Raw genomic sequence first — 22,204 nt, forward strand, 5'->3', positions numbered from 1 at the left:
GTCATATTATTGTACTTATTCTGAATAATCAATATCCACTGAAATTAAGTATTGTATTCTTTACATTACAATTATTTTAAAAGAAAAGTTTAGTGATCCAGTGTCACAGCACTGTGAAAATAAAGCTGTTTTCCCCCTGCCCATCTTATTCCTCCTACAAAAAAACAAACATTCACCTTACTCCTTCTTCAGAAAAATCCTTTACAGTACATAGCCTAAATTTTGGAAAATATCTTACCTTCTTGCTTAATAAGAGTCAAGCCCTCAGGTTTATTCCTCAAGCACTAAGGACTTGAATACAAGTACACGTTTATTAATATCAACACATCTTCAGACTTGTCACTCCACCTAATCCACTGAAGCATCCTTCCTCCTAGGAGGTGCCCCAGCAAGCACACAAAACAAATTAAAGCAGTGACCCGTGTTTGTCTGGAGTGAAGGAGCGAGCCACTATTTCCTCTGATGTCCAGAATATAACTGCAGGCCAGAAAGCAGACAGACAGATCTCTTCCACAATGGAAAGCAGCACAAGCATAACCCCCCTGTCCATCTGAGATCTGAACAGCTGGAACTGGAGCATCCCAAATTAATTTGATCCTCTGCCTGCTAAGGACCACATCATGGTCTAGATTAAAAGTGCATTCATAAACAATTAGAAAGGATTCACAGATGTTAAACATGCTACAAACATCAAATCAAAATAAGAGTAACATCTATAGAACAGGTGATGCAGAGTTTTGGACACTTAATTTTCTTTTTATACAGGGCCTGGACATTAACTCCAAGTATTTAGAGGACCCCTTCAGGTATCTGAATTTTTAACGTAAAGGGAAATCTTCATAGAGTCATTCAAAATAATTTTTGCATCGAAGGGACGCCTGGGGGTTATCTGGTTCAAGCAGGGCCAGCTTCAAATTTGGATTAAGTTGCTCAGTTAGATAATTTGATGATAAAACTAGAAGACTTTGCTAAATGCAGTTTGATACTTGGAGCCATTCTGGCCTAATAAGCCAGTTAACCGTGCCAAAGAAAATGAAATGTACTTCAGAAACACCATACTTGTAAGATGTAAGGCTATATTTCAGTTGTTCTCAAGAAAACACTACTGAGCAACATTTAGGTCTCTTTTTTGCTGAAAACTGAGGTGAACCATGCTCTTACAGCTCTTACATCTGACAAGAAGGGCTATATCAGTAAGTCTTACTACACTGTGCTTTGCTCATGTTTGCACTGCAAATAAAGAATATGCACCTCAGTATTCAAAAGTGCCTCAAAAGTCAGAGCAGAGCTATTTCACCTCAAACTAATGGAAAATTAAAAGACATTCATTTTAACACAGGTAAACATACAGCTCATGCACAGCACTTATTTTGCAGAGCACTATTTTTCAGAATATGTATTGTAAGTTAACTTTTTGGGGTAAGGCAACTGAAATGTGCCAGGACACCACAAGAGCAGTGGAGTCAGAGGGTGCTGACACTACAGTGGAGCGAGCTGCTCAGCACATACTTTTCAAAGGTATGAGCACTACTACCACAAGCTTGTAGGGACTAGCACAAAAAAACCAGGCAGCCTTCAGAAAGAGCTGTGAAGTGGCCTGTTTCTTCTTTTAAGGTGTCATGATAAAAGTAATTTGTTCTGGGGGGGCGGTTTTACTGAGTTAGGTACCCTAATGGACAAGAAGAGAAAATGGGGGCAAGGGAGAAAAGAATGAAGTTCATGAAACAGTTCAGCCAGAAAAAGTATGCTAAGACAAGAGGCAGCGAAGATATTCTGGAAGAACTGCTTGGAGAAAATACACTTGACCTTAAGTAACACCAGGCCTCAGTGGAAACTACAGCATTTGAAAATCTACGGGGCAGCACAGTGATTAGCACCGCTTGGGGACAGATTCCCTGATCATCCAGTTCAATCGTCCCCTGATGTGTCAGAATGTTCTCTACAAGTAACCCTGCTTTGGTTTAGCCCCCGTCTCTGCCCCCTCTCATTCCTGCCATTCAATGGTTTGGTTCCCTCAGGCGGTCAAAACAAGATAGACTTTGTCTGCTTTGGTCTTGCCGACTCCTTTGACTGGAATCCGTGCAGATGGGTGCATGTGTAAACTGCACGTGGGAGGGGAGGAACGCTTGATGTCTAGACACTGCCACTGACTTCAACTTCAGGCTCTTGGCAGCAAGTACGTGTTCTTCCTCTGCTAAAATCTCCCGAGCATGCAGATAGGACAGCTGAGGCTCAAATGGGCTAGTAGATACTTTAGATGGGATGAACGATAAACAGGTCTCTCAGGATAGCACACCAGAGCTTGCCTCTCCCTCACTGCTGACACTGACTCACTCTAGGGGTGTAGGAATCCTGCACACTCCTCTGCAGTCACCACAATGATGACATCTGCACTCTCAGGCTGCAATTCCACATCAATTGGCTAACATAACTGTTGCTGGATCAAAGACTGGATCACCCTTTGAAAAAGTAAAGGGAACAGATACTCTGCCACACCTGAGGAGGTGCAGACCTTGATTTCCCAGAAGGAGGTACCATTAAATACACATGCAAGGGGCAGCTCTTCTGTGTAAATACTGAGAACCATTCTTTCTGCATGGTCCCTACCCAGCTCCATAGACCCCACAGTCCTAGCAGCAATGAGCCATTGCTAAAAACTGGTACAAGCCAAGAAGCCATTGCCAATATATTCCACCATAATCCTGTGCAAGGCACCAGAGCTTTCCATATCTGAAATCTTCCCTGAAACATCTGGAGATGTTCTTACACTCACCAATGTCAAGGACTCTCTGTTTAGCTGTATGCTGCCGGGAATGCCAGTACTTCCAATATTTCAGCTGTTCATCTCTGTTTTTATCCTCACTGAAAACAACCATGACCACACTCTATGAAAAACAATACCAGAGCCACATTAGTTAAAATAATTAATAGTCAGGAACACAAAAATTAAAATCTCCATATGTCTCTAATTCTGATCCAGCTACTCTCACATACTTTGATGTAGAAGACTGGGTTTTAATCAGTCCAGTACTACAGTGTACTTAAAAACTCAGGACAAAAGAAATGTAGTTGTAAAATAATGCAAAGCCCAGGATTATGTTCTTGATAGTCCAAATAAAAATTAATCCTATTCTTAGTTTTAAAAAGTCACCTTCACTGGCTAAAGGCAAGACATTTTCAATTTAGTATACACAAATACTCTTTTTGGGAGCAGGACTCTTATACATATGTGTTTAATGACAAATTCAGTGTAACTGAATTTTGCTGAGGTTTACAATTCACGTTCTGAATTCACTTTGTTAAACTGTGATTCAAAGGAAACAGATTGAATTTTTATGCAAAATTTTACACAAGCAATATAGGCTTTTTGAATAAGCCCTGCTGTAGGCAAGCAAAACAACACAAAACAATGGAAGAATGATCATACCAATTACAATTAAGTGAAAATAAACCAGAGAAAAAAAACTTCACTTTTGAATGTTCATTTTCACCCTGAGACAGTAGGCACAAAAAATCACTATCGAGCTGCTTTATAAGCCAAGGAGGTAGATGATCATCATCTGTGTCCCTCCAAAAACCACCATCACAATCCTTCATGCACTCTGTGACCTTCTGCATTCCACCTATAAAAGGTGACCACCATCACCACATCTTCCTCTCCATGCCACGAGGCAGTACACACCGTGGAGGAGTCCTGGGTTATGCCTGTATATACTGGCTGGGCACCAGGTGTGTGTGGCTGGCCAGCTGAGGCACTAACCAGAACTGGCCATGCAGATTGGCATTCCCACCAAGGAAAGCACTAATGTTTTTATTAACCACTTACAGGGAACTTGTAGAGGTTTAATACCTTCAAAACCTCTTGCCCCTCTGTTAGCTTTGGATGGAATGGGCAATAAATTCAACAGTCACTTGAGTAGAGCTCTGGCAAACAGAACATGATTGTGAAAGTTGCACACAGTTTCACAATCTTCTGTCAACTACATCCTCCAGAAGGATGCAATCTCACCTCTCCTTTATAATTTCCACCCTTCTGCTGCCACAGCTTCAAAACTCGTGTGGCAGTGCACTGAACCAGGTATATGAGGATTGGTTTTCAGTCAGACCAGTGACCTCCTGACTCCTGTTTCAGCTCTACAAGTGCTAGAGCTGGAACCACAAAATGGGAAGGAATGGGTGGCAGGGAAAGAGATTGTACAGCAACAGAGCAGTCTTACATCAGATTCAGCCAATAGCCTCATGTCTCAAGGAAACCAGGCTAAAAATTAACTACTAATTTAGGTTTCCAAATCATTGCCGTCTGTTTAGGAAGAGTCTCTAAAAACTTCATGTATGATAGAAACATATAGGTTGTTGTTTGCTTCACTGCTCACGTTGACTTTCGTTGCTTCCTTTGACTAAAGTCACAACATTTTTAGAGAATTTCATGTATTTGGATGGAAACATTTTTGTGGCTTCATACATACGCAGCCCTAACAGCTTCAGGGTAAAATTTACAGGGCTCATTTTTCATTCCAAAGTTACTGGGTTAGGATTTATCAATTCAAAAGCATTACCAAGGAAATCAGGAGGCTCACTCACCAGGCAGATGTTGCTGAATACACAAGCTACAGTTCTATGCATAGAATCTAAGATGCAAATAATTCATTTTATTACACTTCTGTGTGAATGTCAAGTGAAAGCTCACACTTAGACAAGGAAAATTATTTAAAATTTATGTCACAAAGGATGGATTCAACTCTTCATGTTTTCCCTGAAATGCACTGGAAAGCAGCTGATGAAATGCATCAGTGAGTAAAGATGGACTACACAAAGTACATGTGGCAGATCTTGAACTTCTTTGCTTTATTCATGGCAATAAGTTCACCAGTGTTAAGTGTAGTGTCTGTGTAACCACCATTCTGCCAAACCATAAACTGAGGCTATCATTAACTCATAAGATCACACTCTGAAAAAACTGGACAGCAAAACATTTGTTACCATCAATAAGGTGCTATCTCACCTTTACATTGAGCATGAGAATAAGCTTGCTCTGTCCTTCCTCCCCCCCCCCCCAAAAAAAAATTAAATTAAAAGCCCATCAACCACAACCACAACTATCTGCAGAGCTACATTCCCATCTAGGAAAGAAATGTGACTATACCCTGACTTTGCTGATGGGATGCCGGAAGCATTTGTTGTCACCCGTCTCGCTCAGGGTGATGGCGTAGAACTGTCCTTTGTTCAAGTAGGTCATGGGTCCTTCCCCTTGCTTCTGACGCAGAGACTTGGTAGCTTCTAGCGTGTACTGAAAAGTGCTGCTGAAAAGACAAGGAGAGAAACAGCCACAAAATCCATATCACTTTCCCCTTTTTTATTATGTAATTATTGCATTGAATAAGGCATAAGGAGCTAATAACAAAACTCCAGGCAACTGTGACATAGCAATTTAAAATTGCAATTTTCTTTTTTTGACTTCATCAGATCCCACAATCAAGCGTAAAACTATCTGGACTGCAAGTTTCTTGGATCAAAGGTACTATCTCTGAAAGGAACCATTATGAATTATGAGACTGTGTACCTCACAATGAGAGTGTCAATTACCAAAAGGGGATTCAGTATGATTTGCAGAAAATCATCAACTCCCCGAACATTTAAACTTAGAAGAAAGTTGCAGAAAGAGAAATAAATAAATAGTTTTTTTAAAAACCCAACTAGAATAAAACAAGTTGTAAAAGATGAACAGAAAGAATGGAAAGTCCAACTGCTACTTTCAGCACAGTTCAAAGAAGGAATACAAAGAGAATGGACAGTAAGTACATTTGTGCAAAGACAACATGCAAATCAAGGTTTTTATAAGCTTTCTTTTCAAAATTAGTCACACTGAATGAAGTGCCTACATTTAGCTTTATCTTCAATCAATAACCTCCCTTTAGAAAAATGTCAGGCAAAAACAGCTCTTGTGTTGAAATTTTAGGTTTTAAAAAGACCCTCCTTCACAGAAGAACCTTCCAACTTCAAAGCACTTCTCAAACCATGAAAAGTTAAGGCTCCATTAACTAGTGAACTGTTAGCTGGAAACAATTCTCACTGAGCCTCTTCAGCCACCACCTCCAATAATGGGCTTGAACAATAATCCAATAAAAATGATGCCTGCAGCTCCTCACATTCTCTTACATTAAAATAACATTGATCTTGTAAAAAAAAAATTTCAAACTGCATAGGAACCTTAATGCAAAGTACTCATGAACTGGAGATACAGTGGAAGCATTTTCACAAAGGTTCTAATTCAGAAAAGTATTTAACCAGTGCCAGAGCAGAATCAAAAGGAGGAATATGTTGGTCCAAAACAACAGTGTATCCCTAACTTTCTAATTCAAGCAAATACTCAAGATCATCATAGTGATAATCATCGCTGCCATAGCGATATAGAAATAAAGGGAAAATAAAAGATATTTTAACTATCCAATGGAAAAAAAACCACAACAAAACACGTAACTAATAATTACATTTAAATCCCCACTTGAAGAGAAGGTAGAAAAAACCCAACAGATCCAGTCTTTCCATCCAAAAGGAGCTTCAGACAGCTTAGTATCAATTATTCAGTTTATCTGCAATCATTCAATCAAATGAAGACAACTTATAAGTTCTTCTTAGCTTATAAATTGAAGTCCAATCATTTTTCTAGTTGCTTAAAAGTTACAAGTCAAAGCAAAACTAAGGTAATAAGCAAACACTCGTCTATACCTATCCAACCCACCAATGGCAGCACTGGTGCTTCCACACAGGGCAGCTGGGGCCACCATGAAGGCTCCTGCACGCAGTGGGAAAGCAGCACAAGGCACCGCTGTCCCCTCTGCTGCGGGGTGTGCTGGCACAGCCCCTGTCCTGTGTGCAAGGGGGACAGAGGCACTGCCAACATTGGCAAGTGTGGACCTGTCTGAAGTGGACTGGAAGAGCTGTACCAGCAGTGCTGCAGAACCAGCATCCATCTGGCTGCACCACTTTTAGAGGTAGGGGCACAGCCTTGATTTAGCATCACACGTAAGGACTGCAGATTTTGTGCTCAAGACCACTTCATAATACACATCAAAGCACACTGAGTGTCCTGGGAAATGTGCCTCAAAACCTCACACCAGACAGAAGAACTAGCAGGGATGTGTGCTGAGAAGGGCTTAGAATGATCAAAGTCAGACACACACAATGTCTGAACAGAACTGCCTGCAGTCTGCCACAGGCTGGTCTTCTGTTCCCTGGCATTCTGTATGTTTCAGTCAAAAAATGTAAATCCCAGACACATTGCACTTGGCCAGTTTTGGAGCCTCTGTGTAGTGCCATTTCAGAGTTTTCTTCTCGTTTTCAGTTGGGAAGCAAAGCATGCCCTATAGCAGGAGGATTACTCTCACTCTTAAAACCTATTGCAGTCACTCAATTATTACAATACTATTATGAACCTCACCATGAGCCTCAACTAAACCCCTGTGTAGTCACTAAAAGATCTTCTAGCAAGCTTCCAATTACTTGCATATTCACCACTTCTTTTTTCAATCTGAAATTCTCATTTCTGAGCCTTCCACTTCCAGGTAAACTAAATACATCTTTCCTGGGAGTTTTCTTAATGTCCATTCAGAGCTTTCATTCTTAAGGTAACCTGGGCCGTAGCATGAAAGACTTAAATGTGTGAAATTTGTTAACAACATCAATGCTTCAGGATTCAATTTTAAAAATGTTCAGTGTAGTAAGCGAGCAGCCTTTGCTAAATATCAGTTTCATATCTTCTGTCTAAATAATGATTCAGTTCTGAGCTCACTGCAAGTTAATGATTGTTTTAACATTCTTCAGAAAAAATATCAAGCTGTAAGGAGCCTTCACCACAGTCAGGGCCATATGCCTAATCCACGAAAACTACATAGGCATGTTCCTGACTCTAAAGTGAGAGTAATCTCTCAGATATAAACAGAACCATTCATAAGTATGAAATAAAGCATCAGTTTAAAATCTTTAGTGATTGCAGTCTTTCCTAGACAAAGGGACTCTGCAGTGTTTGCCCATGCTACACGCACATTCTTCTGTGCTTAGGCAGAACAGTATTCTTTTCAAACTTTAATTTTTGAAACTTTTTCTTGAAGCTTTTCAACTGTCCTGGACATTTGACTTGTGCATCCTGAAAAGATTTTTTATGAGCTGGTTGTCAAAGCTATACTCTTTTACCTGGGGAACCTCTCAACAGTTTTCATCTTGCATACCTTGGGCAGGGGGGCTTCAGAGGAATTATGAGTTTAAAGCAATGCTGAGGGAAGGCAACAGATGAAGACATAAACTGTCCAGATCTAAGAGCTAGATGAGAGGAGACTGAGCAGGAGAAAAAGGGGAGAATAATGCTTGGCAGCATTAAGGGAGCCCTGCAGGTACCCCAGGGGGAAGAAAGGAAGGGCGGGAAGTGGACACAGGCAGCTACTCCTCAATACATTCCTGCCTGATGCCAGTCAGCACACTGCAAAGCTTATGCCATACCTTGTTTGTTCATAAATATATTCTTCAGCCCCCACTGACACACTCCGATACTTCTGAAAAATAAGACCAATTAAATACTCTTGGATAAAATCAAAATGCAAATACCAACAAAAGTGCAACTATGTTTATTTAAAGATAAACTCAGAAAAAAAATCAACCCTTTAAAACTCAAAATACCTAAAAACTAGAGTGGATATTAATAAGCTAGTCACATTTTATATATAAGTTAAGAGGTTGACATTGTAAAAAACATACAATGATGTTGTATGGTTTTTTTGTACCTAACGTCAAAGAATTTGTTTATACTATAGAGAACTAACAAACTTAGCACAGCTAAACAAAAAAATGAAAGAGATTAGAACAGCATATTTATAATTGTTACAAAGAACACAGCAAGAGATTGACCAAAGTGTCCACTACCACAGCAATCTATAAAAGCTTAGCACTCCTTCAGTACAATACAACTACGTCACTTCATACATGCTTTGAAAGCATTCCTAAATATGTATTATAATGTGTTTGAAAATTGAGTAAGTATTAGACCAAATCCAAACCCAGTCATTCTCACCAGTACTTAGGAAATACTTGGTAAGCACTCAGGAAAACTAGTAAGAACAACTGCCTCCTACCTCTAAACACTAACTTTGCCTAAGTTTCTTTTGGTATGTTTTGACATTTTACCTTATGGTTTCCCCACACGTGCTCCATCCAGCTGTGCCTACACAACAGTGGCTGGAGGAGCAGTCAGAGCACAGCCAGGCTAAGCACATCCTGGGGTTTGGGCAGTTGAGAAAAACAAAGCGACAGGCTCGGTGCTGAGTGAGGCTGAGCAGGGCGGCAAAGCTCTGACTGCTCCCATGCCACATGCACGTGAACCCTTGGGGCTAGAAGGCCACCAACAGTGGCACACATCTCCCCAACAACTAAGGCTGGGGACATAAAATTAATTCTACAAAGGACACTGGACAATTAACAAGGGAGGTGAAGATGGAGAGGAGTGAATGCACTTAGAAAACCCCTCCATCCAGTTTTGGCAAACAGATTTGAACTGATTCTTTTTCCATAGACTGCAGAGAAATCCTAGATGGCAAGTGCACCCTGTTATTAACCAATCATTTTAAAAACATATAACAATATATTACAAAAAAAACATGTAACAAAGTTACTATAACACAAAATTTGGGATGCAAAGCCAAGATGTAGATGTAAAGTTTCTTTTTACACCCAAATTTAACAAGTTTGCATGTTTGACAGCTCTCTGCACAGGGCAGATGTTTGGGAACCTCTCAGCATCATGTCCCAGAACAAACCAAGGGAATGGAATCACTGCTCCAGCACCACAGGGAAAGCCATGGGTATGGTACCATAAGAGCCATTTCCCAGTAACACATAAAAACTGCCAAACTAATATTGTTTGATAATGCCAGAAGAGTGTTTCTAATCCAAGGTTTGGTCCTACTGATTTTACAATGGGAAGCTAGATTTCTTCATTATTTATTTATTTAGTTGACCTACATGTGTTCTTTATCTGAAAACAAATTTCACCTCCAGACATCCTGGATCTGTGTCACTCATGGAGACAATGGACTTTTCTATACTACACAAACACACAGTAAATTTCTCATGTACTAAATCAGGGCAGTTCAGCCTTAATGTAGCTTGCCTTGCACTTTTGTTATGTTTACAATTTTGTAGAGTTGGGAGGATAAAAATCCTAGGGGAGTTTTACCATCTAATATCTCTAATTATTTGCAGAGGTACTGTCAGCTTTAAATTGTCTTTACCTTTCTACAATTCCAGCTTGCTTGCCTTATTCTGCAGCAGGGAAAAGCAACCAGAGGGTACTCACCATACTAAAGCTGCCTGTAAAATTACTTTGGTTGTAGCATAACTGTAAAATAGTTAGAAGGAGCTCTCCTTGCCTTTTTTCTCCTCATTCCTGTACATATACACACAGTTGTTCCTTGCCTGTTAAATTCTCTGTTCCCCTCTATCAGTCTAATTCTTCTACCTTTTCTCACTTGCTTGTGTTGCAGAAAAGAGCTTAGTGCAACAAACAGCTTCTGAATAAATTACTTGGGTTTTTATCCAGCAGCAGAGGCTGCTGCTACTCATTTGCATTTTCAAAAGAACATCTAGAATTTCCCTGTTACAAAGTGGCTATTTCTTACTATTCTGAAGGTAGATCTTGTTAATGGTAAATAAAACTTCTTTCAGAATAACAGCTATCTTCTACTTGACACAATATCCCCAAAGACAAAAAAAAAAAAAAAAAATCAGTGTTTATTATTCTCAGAATTTTCAATAAACATCTTTAAAATTGTCTTCTGAAATGTCTCATGATGCTCCCCTTTAATCAGAGCACAGACTGATGGAAACACAGCAAGAAGCAGAAATTAATTTGTTGAAACAAGCATCACTATTCTTCTAATGGCACTTGTGGACAGTTCAAATCTCCTTATCTTGTTTACAAGCTCAAATATCCTTATCTTGTTTACAGCTTTTTATTGCATTCTTAGAAGCTAATTTGAGGTGAAAAACTTACTTCTGTTCCTCCATCTTTGAAGGTGTCACTGTAGGTACTGTCAGGAGTACTGCGCTGATCATCTTTAAGATAATTTGTGTGGGGAGCAATGTTGGACACTTCGTATGGTTCAAAGATAACACCTCGGTGCTCCTCATTTTCTCCTCTTGCATAGTGTGTTTGTGGAGTCATAAAAACAGGGGTGAATTCCTCTGCTTTAACCACAGTCACTGCAGACCCTGTGATGGGTGTTGAGCTCCCAGACACATTTGTGTTGTATTCCCTTTTGGATGACTCCAAAGGATCTTGGTTCAAGGAAAGGTTAACTGGCACTGTCTTCAGGACTTGCACACGGTTCTCTCCCCCACTTAAGTTATTCTGAGTTTCCGTGGTATTAAGACAATTTCTGTGAGACAAAACCAAAAGATGTTATGAAGTGTCCTGATAGAGGAAATCTCCTTCTTAAATAGCTTGATGGTCTTAAATGTCAGGGAAGGAGATTTTTCAATTCTGATAAGCCACTGCCATAAGAAGTAATACATTAACAAATACTAGGCAAAAGAAATTCTGAGGCAAGCAGAGGTCGAGAGCTCTTTAACAAATGGAGAAAGATAATACATTTGATTTGACTTGTTACAATAAACTCTGGGTATTTAGGGTTGCTCTTGCCTTAGCTTATAATTTGGATGCAAAATCAATCCAGCAGTATAACAGCCTTTAGACACAAAATAAGAATGAAGAGTAAGGCAGGGCATGGATTACTCACAGTAGATATTTTGCACATGAAATAGGCAGAATATCAACAGCAAAATTCATACGCAGATGGCATGCTCTTTCAGGCTGTTGACAGGCCACTACTGTTTGCTTAACTCTGGTAGCAATGCTGTTCTAAAAGAGCAAGCCCAGGAATTCCATTGTAGCAGAGTAGATCAGTAACTATAGTGGCTGCAAGGTAACCTCAGCAGCATTCCCACATCTACCCACAGTTGCTGTTGAAAGCAATCTGACTGCTGATAGTAGTTACACTGACATAAAACTGTTAACTCATAGAACTTTCAGTAGGTATAACATTGCTTTGTTATCAACCCAGGAGAAATGCTCTGACACTACCCAGTGCCCAGTTCCTCTCTCTTGGCTTTCCACTGAAGGCGAATTTTGTCAATCACACTCAGTTTAGGAACTGAAAATCAGGAATTTCTCTGGTTTGCACAAGAAAAACTGTCCAAAAACCAGTTCATAGCCTGTTTTGAAACAGTAAATTTATACTACTACCTACTGAAACATTCACCTTATGAACAGCTAGTGGAGACCATCTAAGGCTGTCACAAATTAGCTACATTGAAATAAACCTTACATAGCTCATCTCTGTCATAATTTTATGGAGATACTTCCAGTATGTAAAAACTTCTTTGTTTCTAAAAAAATATACACTCTTTCTTTTCTTTTAATAGTAGGAGGCAGCTTCCTTTGACTCAAGTCACTTTTAGCCTACAGAGAAAAGCTGAAATCTGAGAGGAATGAGAAAAACATTCTAAGCAAATTATTTTAAGAGTTAATTTATTTGCTGGGTAGATCTTAAATTATGTTAAATAAGACTCTATAAATGAGATTACTGAGGCCAAACTACTCACTTTTTGCCCTACAACAAGAAAACAAAGAAAAAAAGCCAATAGCCAGCTGTCAAGATAATCTGATTTTACTAATCTCAGCAGAAGCAGCAAAACAACACCACCAAACACAAACAAGGAGTGAAACTCTCAGCTACCTTCCAAACTGCATGTTTGAGAATACCATCCATTTTTTCTAATCAATTGAAAGTAAAAAGGAGTAAAATGTGCTTCCCAAAACAGCCTTCATTCTTTTAACTTTTGAAAGAAAACCATCAACGCCTCAGGCTCTCACAGTTCCTTCAGTTCACAACTGATCAACACTTTCAGTAGCTGGGTATATGATTTTGAATAATACTGTACCTTTTATCTTGGTCTTCTTGATTATCACTCACTTTGTTAAGAGACAACAGCCTTTTATCTCTGGGAACCTGAGAACAACACCAGGCATGGGGTCAGGTAAATGCAACTGTCAGGCATTTGCAGCTTCAGACTGCTCTACAGCAACAACTAGAAAAATGTAACTCTATCAGTGTTGTCTAGTTCACAGATGCCAGAGCTGTTTTTCTTTGGGTGACTGATTGTGAACAGAAAGATAATTTCCAAAGACAAAAAAAATAGGAATTTCTTTCTTTTCTAGTTCTTGGGCACACCAGTTAGCAGCAAAGCACTCTTCTTTATGTCCTATCTTTTGAATATCAAGCTAGGCCAAGCTATCTCAAAATCAAAGCTCATATTATTCCAAAAACACACACACACACTTTTCACCGAATACAACAAGATGAGAAGGAAGATATGATGCCTTGATGAGCTGTACACTGAGACCATTTTAGTTCAGACAAAAAAGGCTTTTCAATTAAACCATAAGCGCCAGGTAAGTCCTCCTGTAAGAGAGAAGCCTGGAGAGTGCAGGATTCACACTTAGAGAAAGTTTGTGGATCTTTCCCTTTCTTAGTATGGGGACAGGTCAGGGCATGCTGGTATGTCATCAGAAACACTGACTTCTGCTTTGCTGACTGCATCAATAGCTATGAGAGGTAAAAACCCAGACAAATCTGGCCCCTTGACAGACTCAGAATTGACATCAAGCGACTTTAAAGATTTGTATTCCTACACACCAGTGTCCTGACACCAGCACAGATATAAAATCACTAAGGGAAAAGTTGCTGCCATGACCATATTTTCTTTTTTTGCTGAGCCATTAATTTGGGAGCTAAGACTTCTAATCTATCTTTTGCACAAGACATATCCACTCCATTGCAGCAATTAACTCAGGATTAAAGAGCAAGAATAGAAAGAATAGACCTATGAATAGGCTAAAGCCGTGCTTTTTACTTTTAAATATTTTAAAGAAACATCAGAAAAATATTTGACTTTAGAGGAAAAAAAGTATTACAGTGCACTCCAGTAGCCAATGATAACATCAACAATAACTGCAAGAGAGCAGCACAGTCACAGAGCTCTATGCAGAGCTGTTCTTTCTTTTAGGAACATCCCCTTTTCATATTAAGCATCCTGCTGGCTAAAAAACCGTTTTCATTTATTTTTTTGAACTGGGATAAAAGCCACAGTTTACGTATGCTGATTCCCCTTTTAAGATTATGTATTTTTCTCTGAATGATGTTCTATGTTTAGGTAAAATATCACTACAAGGAAAAGGAAAAGTTAAAAAAACTCAGACAGTTAAATTCAAATAATTCCTATTGACTGGACACAGTAGTTCAAAAATATTATCCAGCACGTTACAGCTAATGAGCCAGATTATAAATAAGGACAATTCAAGAGTCTCGTGCATTGGAAGTCCTCTACACTTCCCCATTACAGCATAGAGGTTAAGTTTTAAGTTTGTGTTTGGGAGTATCAACAAGACTTATCATTTTATCCCTATTTAAGACAAAAATAGATATGATTGAATGCTGGAAATGGTTTTGAGATGTTAATCCCACCTTATTCCATCTGAACCCCAAGTCTTTAGCAACTACCTGGAACAAGGAGCAGATATGTCTTTTAGAACATGGTTTTGAGAAGGAAAAGGGCAATTTCCTGGTTTTATTACAAAAATCCATCAGATTAATGAACTGCTACATACAAAGGTATTACTAAGACAGAAGCCAATACTCCAGATGCTCATAGACATCCTGAATTTTATGAATCCATATTAATTTCAAAGACTCTGGCACTGTGGTAACTATGTCAAGCAGAGAAAAGGACCTTTTGTTCTTGCTCACTGGGAACAGTTTTCTCTACTGACAACAACACACAAAAGCAAGGAATATAATCAGCAAAGCAATTAAAACAATATTTAACCATAAGGTTGGTATATGGCATCTTCCCTACAATCTCTTCTCCTGAACACTCAATTAATGTCACAGAGATTAAAAAGAGGAGTCCATTCATTAAAGCATTTATACTAATAAATACTAAAAGAATAGGTTTTTAATTCCCATTCCTGTTACTTCTTCAGGAATTACAAGGGGACCTGGCATCACTGTGCTGGCTTTCACAGAAGATCATCTGTCCAAGGCAGCCATAACTGATTTCAGGGGTATGGAGATAGTTGCAGTGAAATGAATTTCACACTCTAGTGCTTGGGAGGCAACACTGATTCTGTTTGCAGAGTACCAAGGGGTCAGTATGGGCTTCAGAATGACATTTTTGCATTACACAGAGATGCATTCTCTAGGAGTCTCCTCTGCTTTCAGCAAAAATTTCAAACATAGCTTTACTTAAACACTATGAAATATATATATATATTTTAAAAAAAAAGTTACTAAAATTGTATGTAAAGCCCTGGGTTTAGAACACGACAAACTGAAGCTACATCAGTGCTTTTCCTGTAAACTGACTTAGATCTCTGGCTCTGTGTCCAGCTTCATTTCTGTCCTGCAAACTGCCAGTGCAAGGGCTAGCCCTCACTGTATGTTTGTATACAGCCTACTGCAATCATTATACAAACAAAAATAACATGGGAAATTGTCAGATGAGAGATACCCCAGTTAAAGAGCAAACTAAAACATGTGTGGAATGAACCAGAAAAGCAGACAAATGCACAGATGGACAAGGCCTCCCCTTTTACACTTAAGTATTTCAAGCATCATCCAATGTCCTTGCAAAGGAAGAACACTATGCTCAAAAAAAAAAAAAAAAGGTATAAAATTTAATATGGGAATTCTGAGATTGTTTTTTTCTCTCCAGAATTAAATACATCAAAACAGTTTCAGACAGGCTTTCTATAAATAATGGGTGCATGATGGGAACATTAGAGAGAAAAGAAGATGCAGTGACTTTTTTCTTTGAAAACCGGTTCTTTTGTTGCCTCTTAGAGTGGTCCCTGCTAGTGCAGCAGGGAGGGATAATGACAGAATTACCTACTTTATAATAGTCATACAATAGGCCAAGAGCAGCAGCACTGTCCTCATCACCATTTATGCTCATCATAGCCTTGGTAGCTGCTGTTAGGGGATTCTCCAAATACGACTTCCAGGCTTCATCTTCACTGGTGTAGGCTCGTCTGGTGTTGAATGAAGTGTCATTTGGCACTAAGGCCACAAGCCGCTTGTTACTGCATAGACAGGAAGAATAAAATTGTGATCCAGAAGGGGTTACTTTATTCACAAGGCATGGTAAAGAACATCAAATAGCTCAATTAAAGTTATATGATTACATCAAGCAAGTGTCTCTGTATTACACTTGGTGACATAAATATTTATCAGTATTAGCTATCTTCAGTACTTAAAAAAAAAATTCAATTGCGCGCAGATCTTGTGATAATAATTCAAATTTATTTTTGCTAATATACAAATAGAGTTACAAAAATATTTTAAAACTATTTGGAAAAAAATGAAGCAACAATATAAGAACATTCTGCCCCAGTATTCTTGCTATGTGTACACTTGACTAGGGAAAAACAATGTGACATTTAACTGACATAAGACATGAATGAAAAACAAGAAAAAGCATCTAATACTAATCTAGGGTTCACCTAAACAGAGTATAGTTCAGTATTTATTAAGCGGGTACACCTTAAAATTAAGCTATTCTCTGCTTTTAGAATGCAACTTGTCAGTAATTTCAGAGAAGTTTTTTGTACCAGGACATGAGCAATAGGTCCAGTGGATGGGACAGAAGTAAACATATTTGGTCTCAATGCACACTTTATCACTCACTGCATCTAATTACAAACCCATGGTAACACACACAAGACCATCAGTGAGTGGCATTTGCAGCCAAAGCAGTTTCCTCCAGCCTGGAAGTGGTGCAAACTGACCTGTGCCCGTGTATACTGCATGAGAAGCTACCGCACCACAGCTATGGCTGAAATTTCCAGTATAATGGAAACACAAATGAAGATAATAGCACCTGCTTTTGCAAACTGTTCAATAAACTTATTGATAAAACAACTGCATTAAAAAAGGTTGCATAAGATAGTAGGCAAACAGATTAGGCATGGGAAATAGTGGAGTGAGGAGTGTGCTGCTTCATGGGTGTTACAAGAGCACTGTCAAGAACTGTGGCTCAAGTTAGAATTATGACAACAAAACTTTTAACGCATTACACCTTACAAATGTGAAAGTTGCAGAGATGGTATTATAACTAAATATACCAAGTGGTAAACTAGTAGTTATTCCTGGTGACTTTTATGAAACACTTTTTGCCATCTTCCACATAAAAGCCAGTTTAGTAGTCAGCCTCCTCTTTCTGTTCTGGCTTACCTGCACCAGTGCCAGCTCCACAGATCTAACCCAACCAACTGCTGCTGTTGCACAGAGAGTGGCATTTAAACTGTGCAAACAAGACTTTTATTTGTTTTCCGAAATAGGATTTGATAAAAGCACAACTGAACCCAGTAAATGCTCTCAGATGCTGGGAGCATGCCTTGCCTGGCCCCCAAGCTGCAGTGACCAGCACCTTGGGGTAGCACCAGATCTCTGCTGTGGTGCAAATCCAACCTGCAAAGTTGGTGCTCCAGTGCTTAAGGAAGAAGAAGGAGGGTGGTAGAGATTATAATCTCTATGGTACAGAGCACTGTTTACAAGTTTCTTTATTTAATGAAAAACAAAATAATCCATCTGGTACACAGAGCACAATTTTATGAGCTCTGGGGAGAAAGAGAGCATTTCATAGCTTCATATCAGAAAATACAGCCAGTTACAGTACCGGTTCTATTTTTCTTTCATATAAAGTAACTGGATTTTTGGAAACTACCTTTTTGTTTGGTTGGTTTTTGGTTATTGACAACACTTCTGCCTGGCCTTTTGCTGAAGATTTTTGTCCCTCTTTTTTTCACATATACATTTGTGTTGTTACAGGTTTGCTTCAGCAAGTGTGGTTGAACATAAACTAGCAGTCTAAGGAAATACAGAGGCAACTGCTAGGCCTGCCTGCCTTTTCAATACCTTATTGTTAGCAACTCAAATCAGATTTGCAACAGCCCTGCTGTTTGTGCCAAAGGTAGCTGAGGACCTGTTTCCACTCTGGAGTAGTCAATTCTCCCTGGCTCAGATGCAATTATTCCAAGCAAGGATTCTCCTTTCCTCAACAAAGCTCCCCTTCAGCTAAATCTGGGCTGCTTCACCGCATGGGCTGCTGCCCATTGCAACGCAGAAAATCCCACTCACCCTTCCTCCTGTAGCAATCTTCCCTTAAAATCAATAACTGCCTTTTGTTCTGAGCACTCACAGTGTGCAACAGTCATAACTGATTTATGAGCACTACAGTCAGACAGCAAGATCCCTTTAAAAATACACCTTTTATGACTTGGGCTGTGCTTGTCTGTAAAAATGCTGGAGGGGAGGAGTCAATCTCTGTTGCTCTAACTTAGCCAAGATGATCTTAAAGCAATGACCAGAGTGCAGTCTCACAGAGGTGCATATCTGATTGTCTTGGGGAGAAGCCAAAGCAAAGGGAATAAATGCTCTAGAAACAGCAACTCAGTAAGTAAGCAGTTGGGATGGTTGGAAAGGCACAAGTGCATAGACTTAGAGTCTTCCCAACATCTCTTCAGACATGTTTTTTTTTCCTGAAACTCAGGTTTTCACATTTGAAAGCAAAGTATCTGTCTCCTCTGCTTTGAGAGATGGTCTGCAGCATAATCAACTGCCACACTCATTGTGTTTACTCTGCAAACAGACTGAAACAATAGCACTAAGAAAAATAAAAAACTTCCTCATCACCCCTATCCCTGTAATCAGCTCTGCAGGAGGTTAATGGTCAGAGCTAATTATCATGACTTAACATAGTCAATCATTTCAAAGATTATAGCCAAAGTAGTCAGCCAAAACAATTGGGCCCACTTAAAGAAAACTTCTCTATTAAATAAGGCCGTTTGGATGAGAGGAAGAGTTTCTCTGAAGAAATGAGACTGGGCATGCACACACATTCCCTTTCCTTTTTGCACAACTGCTGAACCTCCTTGGACGATTTCAGCTAAATGTGACAGAGCAAAATCCTCCATAACCAGAGGAGATAAATACACTGTATTTTAATATACACCAAGAAAACCCAGCATCCTAAGTGAGGCTCCACACAGATAAGCTCCCTGGTCTTGTCAGTCATACTTCCATGCCAGGGCAGCCCCAGCTGTTCCAGCTGTGCAATTGATGACAGCTGGCAGCTGCTAGGGAGGAAAGTGACTCCGGTGGTACCTGGACCAGTGCAGAAGACAAAGGGTGACACCTACAAGTAACAGCAATCCCACTGTAGAGCTGCCCTGACCATCCCAGCAGAAAGAAAAGCCTAACTTGGAACCTGCAATTAGTAGATCCATAGATCTTTGAATCTTATCAAAAGCTGAAAATCCATCAGTGAACACATCCACCAAGAACTACGCACTTAAGGAAAAAAGATAGGCCAAGGTTGAAAGACTCCCACTCAACCTGACCAACAACAGCAGCAAATACCTGCTGTAGCCCCAGCCACACCTAAAAACCTGCAAAAGAGCAGAGAACAAGAGCAACGCCTGCTGTGCCCATTCCTCACCCGGGCCAGCCCACCACCCCTCTATCTGGGAGTCAGGATGTGTGCTAACCAGAACTCAGCTGTGCGGGACACACTGGTACAAGCTGAAAGCACATCCTCGTTTTATCGTGGAGAAAGAGATGAAGAATTAGGATACTTGGTATCTAAAAAGTAAATGTTTCCTTTCAAGCTACCACTTGAGCTCCTCATGAATGCAAAATGTTTCCATTGTATTATGTCAAACAGTAGTAAGTGTGCAAGAATGAAAGGTATTTTCTGGGCAATGGTCTAGCTAGGAGCCAGATTGCTCTGACACGGGAGCATTTATGTCAAAACTAAAACTTCAGATGACCTTTATTTTGCAAAATCTTTTTTTCCCTCCACTGCTTAGTAGAGATTTTCCTGTTCTTACCATCCAAAGTGATTTGTGTGTTTTCATAAGACATACATAAATTTTCCAAATTAACAGCAGTTACAGTGATTTTTTTTGAACTTTTTTACAATTAAGAATATAGAATTTCATAAAATCTATACAAGTGTAGCATATAAAGATATCCAAAACTTAGTTTCATTTCAGTTACTGCAATGTAAATTGGAAAGGTACATTGTACTTAACATCAATAATGCTAAATGGAAAAGGCCAGCCTTTCAAGCTCTTCCTCGGATTAAAGATAATGAACGTACAAGAGCCAGCCCTTGGGGCTACAAAATCCTACTACAGGCAAATTCTCACCCAACTTGATGCAATTTGCGAATTAGCTCACAATGAATCAGAACTGCCCATTAACACACTTGTGAACAGTGGTAAAAGGCTTGGTGACCAGAGCTTCCTTTCTATTCAGAAACAAGGTGTCCTGCCTGCCAGTCTCTCAAAACCAGTTTTGATGCTCAAGAGCTTTCTTTTGAATTTGCAAAGCTCAAGCAGCCCTCAACTTCTCAGCTGTATCTGCCACTGAACATAAAGCAGACTCAGGCAGCCATGCTGCATCAAGTACATATGCATCCTGCTGCATCATATGCTCAGCATTACAACCTGATCCAGTTGGAACTAGTGGGAAAGAAAGCCTCTTCCTACCTGCCCCACATCTCTTGCCTTGCTCAGGAAATTCAACCCTGAAATCCAAAGCAGATTGTTTAAACTGCCAAGGTGGGCACCCAGCCCAGGCATTTCCATTTTTAACTGTGGGGTGTTGTTTTGTTTGGTTTTTTCGTTTCTTTTTCTTTTCTTTTTTTTTTTTTTTTTTGACATTGCATTTGTTCTTAAAAAAACAAAGTTACAATCAAGCTGCTCCATGAATATACCTGCAGACTTCTTCACCCTGTGACAATGCAGGAAGACTTTCCCCTCCCTGCAGAGGCTAGGTGCCAGATGGGAACACACAAGCAATGTGTGTGAGGCAGGAGAATGGGAGAGGCTCCAATTCCCAGGTTTCAGCCCAGGCCTGAGCCTGTCCATTCTTACACAGGTGAGACAAAAGAGCACCAGGCACTTCTGCACACATCATCTGCAAACTGTTCCTTCAGGAGAAGGGATACAAGGCTTTGGTCCATACAGATGTTATAAAACATCCAGAAATTTTGGCACTAGTCAAATAACTAGAAAAGGCAAGACAGACTCACATCACCCTTGTTCCCAGCCCAGCACATCAAGGTCATAGGATATTTATCATAAGCTCCTTGTTAGTTCCATGATAAGAAGGTGACCAGGGCAACTGTCTCTAATCTGCAAATGCTGGGAGAAACAAAATCTAAAACAAGATTCTAGCAAAGGGACCACTTCTGTTGCACACAGACATGCATCACACACCACGGTGCACTCTGGTCTTTCCTCCAGTGCAAAGTCAAAGAAATGGTGAACTTGTAAAACACCCACGTTTCCTTTGGTGAGACAAAAGGTACAGGAGCATGCTCCAGACACATCCAAGAACCAAAAAATAGAGCAGAAGTTCCCACTCCAGTTTTGACACCAGTAAGAAGGTCAGAGTATGATCACGTACAAATATTTCAGTGGTTCTCAAACCCTCTGTAAGTTTATTTTACATTTACACAAATCTTAGTTCAGCTGTAAGACGACTATAAAAGAGATCCAGAACAGATGTTCATGCAATTTGTCTTAAAACTAATGCACATACATATGAATTCATAGGCACAAAATTAAGTACTATGACCATTTAAAATGCAGGACAGATCCCACAGAAGTTGCATAAGTTAAACTTCAGATTCCAGATAATAAACTTCTGCCTGAAGTATAAATCAAAGCTAGTCCTAGCACTTTAAATCATTTGTTTCAAAGAGTCTACTGTTTGTTTTGGCCCAAGTTTACTACCTTCAGAAAACTACTTTGCCTACTTGACATCAAGTTAAAAACAAAACAAAAGCAAAAAACAAAAAAAAAAAATTTAAAAACCACCCCACAACTTGTGTGGCTCATTGCAAGTTTTGATTTATTTGATTAAAAAAAAAAAACCAAAAAAAATCCAAAACTTGAGACTCATCAGGATTTATTGCCAAAGGTATAATTAAGTAGTCTCCAATACTGTTGTTTCAATTAGATAATAGGGTTCTGTTAAAACTACAAAGGAGCATAAATATTTAATGAACAGGAAAATTATGGCCCATGTTT

The 22,204-nt window shown here is 39.5% G+C and overlaps 1 protein-coding gene across 1 annotated transcript in view; it reads right to left on the reverse strand.

Moving 5' to 3' along the window:
- The window catches only part of GRHL2 (grainyhead like transcription factor 2), a 53,024-nt gene extending 31,523 nt beyond the window's left edge, over nucleotides 1-21,501 (reverse strand). Inside the window, exons 1-7 of the mRNA XM_054515264.1 lie at nucleotides 21,389-21,501; nucleotides 15,997-16,186; nucleotides 12,988-13,055; nucleotides 11,039-11,423; nucleotides 8,494-8,546; nucleotides 5,144-5,300; nucleotides 2,774-2,885 (exon numbers count right to left, since the gene is read on the reverse strand). Coding sequence (XP_054371239.1) covers nucleotides 2,774-2,885; nucleotides 5,144-5,300; nucleotides 8,494-8,546; nucleotides 11,039-11,423; nucleotides 12,988-13,055; nucleotides 15,997-16,186; nucleotides 21,389-21,501 — 1,078 coding nt within the window. The remainder of the gene's footprint in view (nucleotides 1-2,773; nucleotides 2,886-5,143; nucleotides 5,301-8,493; nucleotides 8,547-11,038; nucleotides 11,424-12,987; nucleotides 13,056-15,996; nucleotides 16,187-21,388) is intronic.
- Nucleotides 21,502-22,204: the final 703 nt, after the last annotated feature.

This window comes from Molothrus ater, chromosome 1 (genome assembly GCF_012460135.2).
Source record: "Molothrus ater isolate BHLD 08-10-18 breed brown headed cowbird chromosome 1, BPBGC_Mater_1.1, whole genome shotgun sequence".
Lineage (NCBI taxonomy): Eukaryota > Metazoa > Chordata > Aves > Passeriformes > Icteridae > Molothrus > Molothrus ater.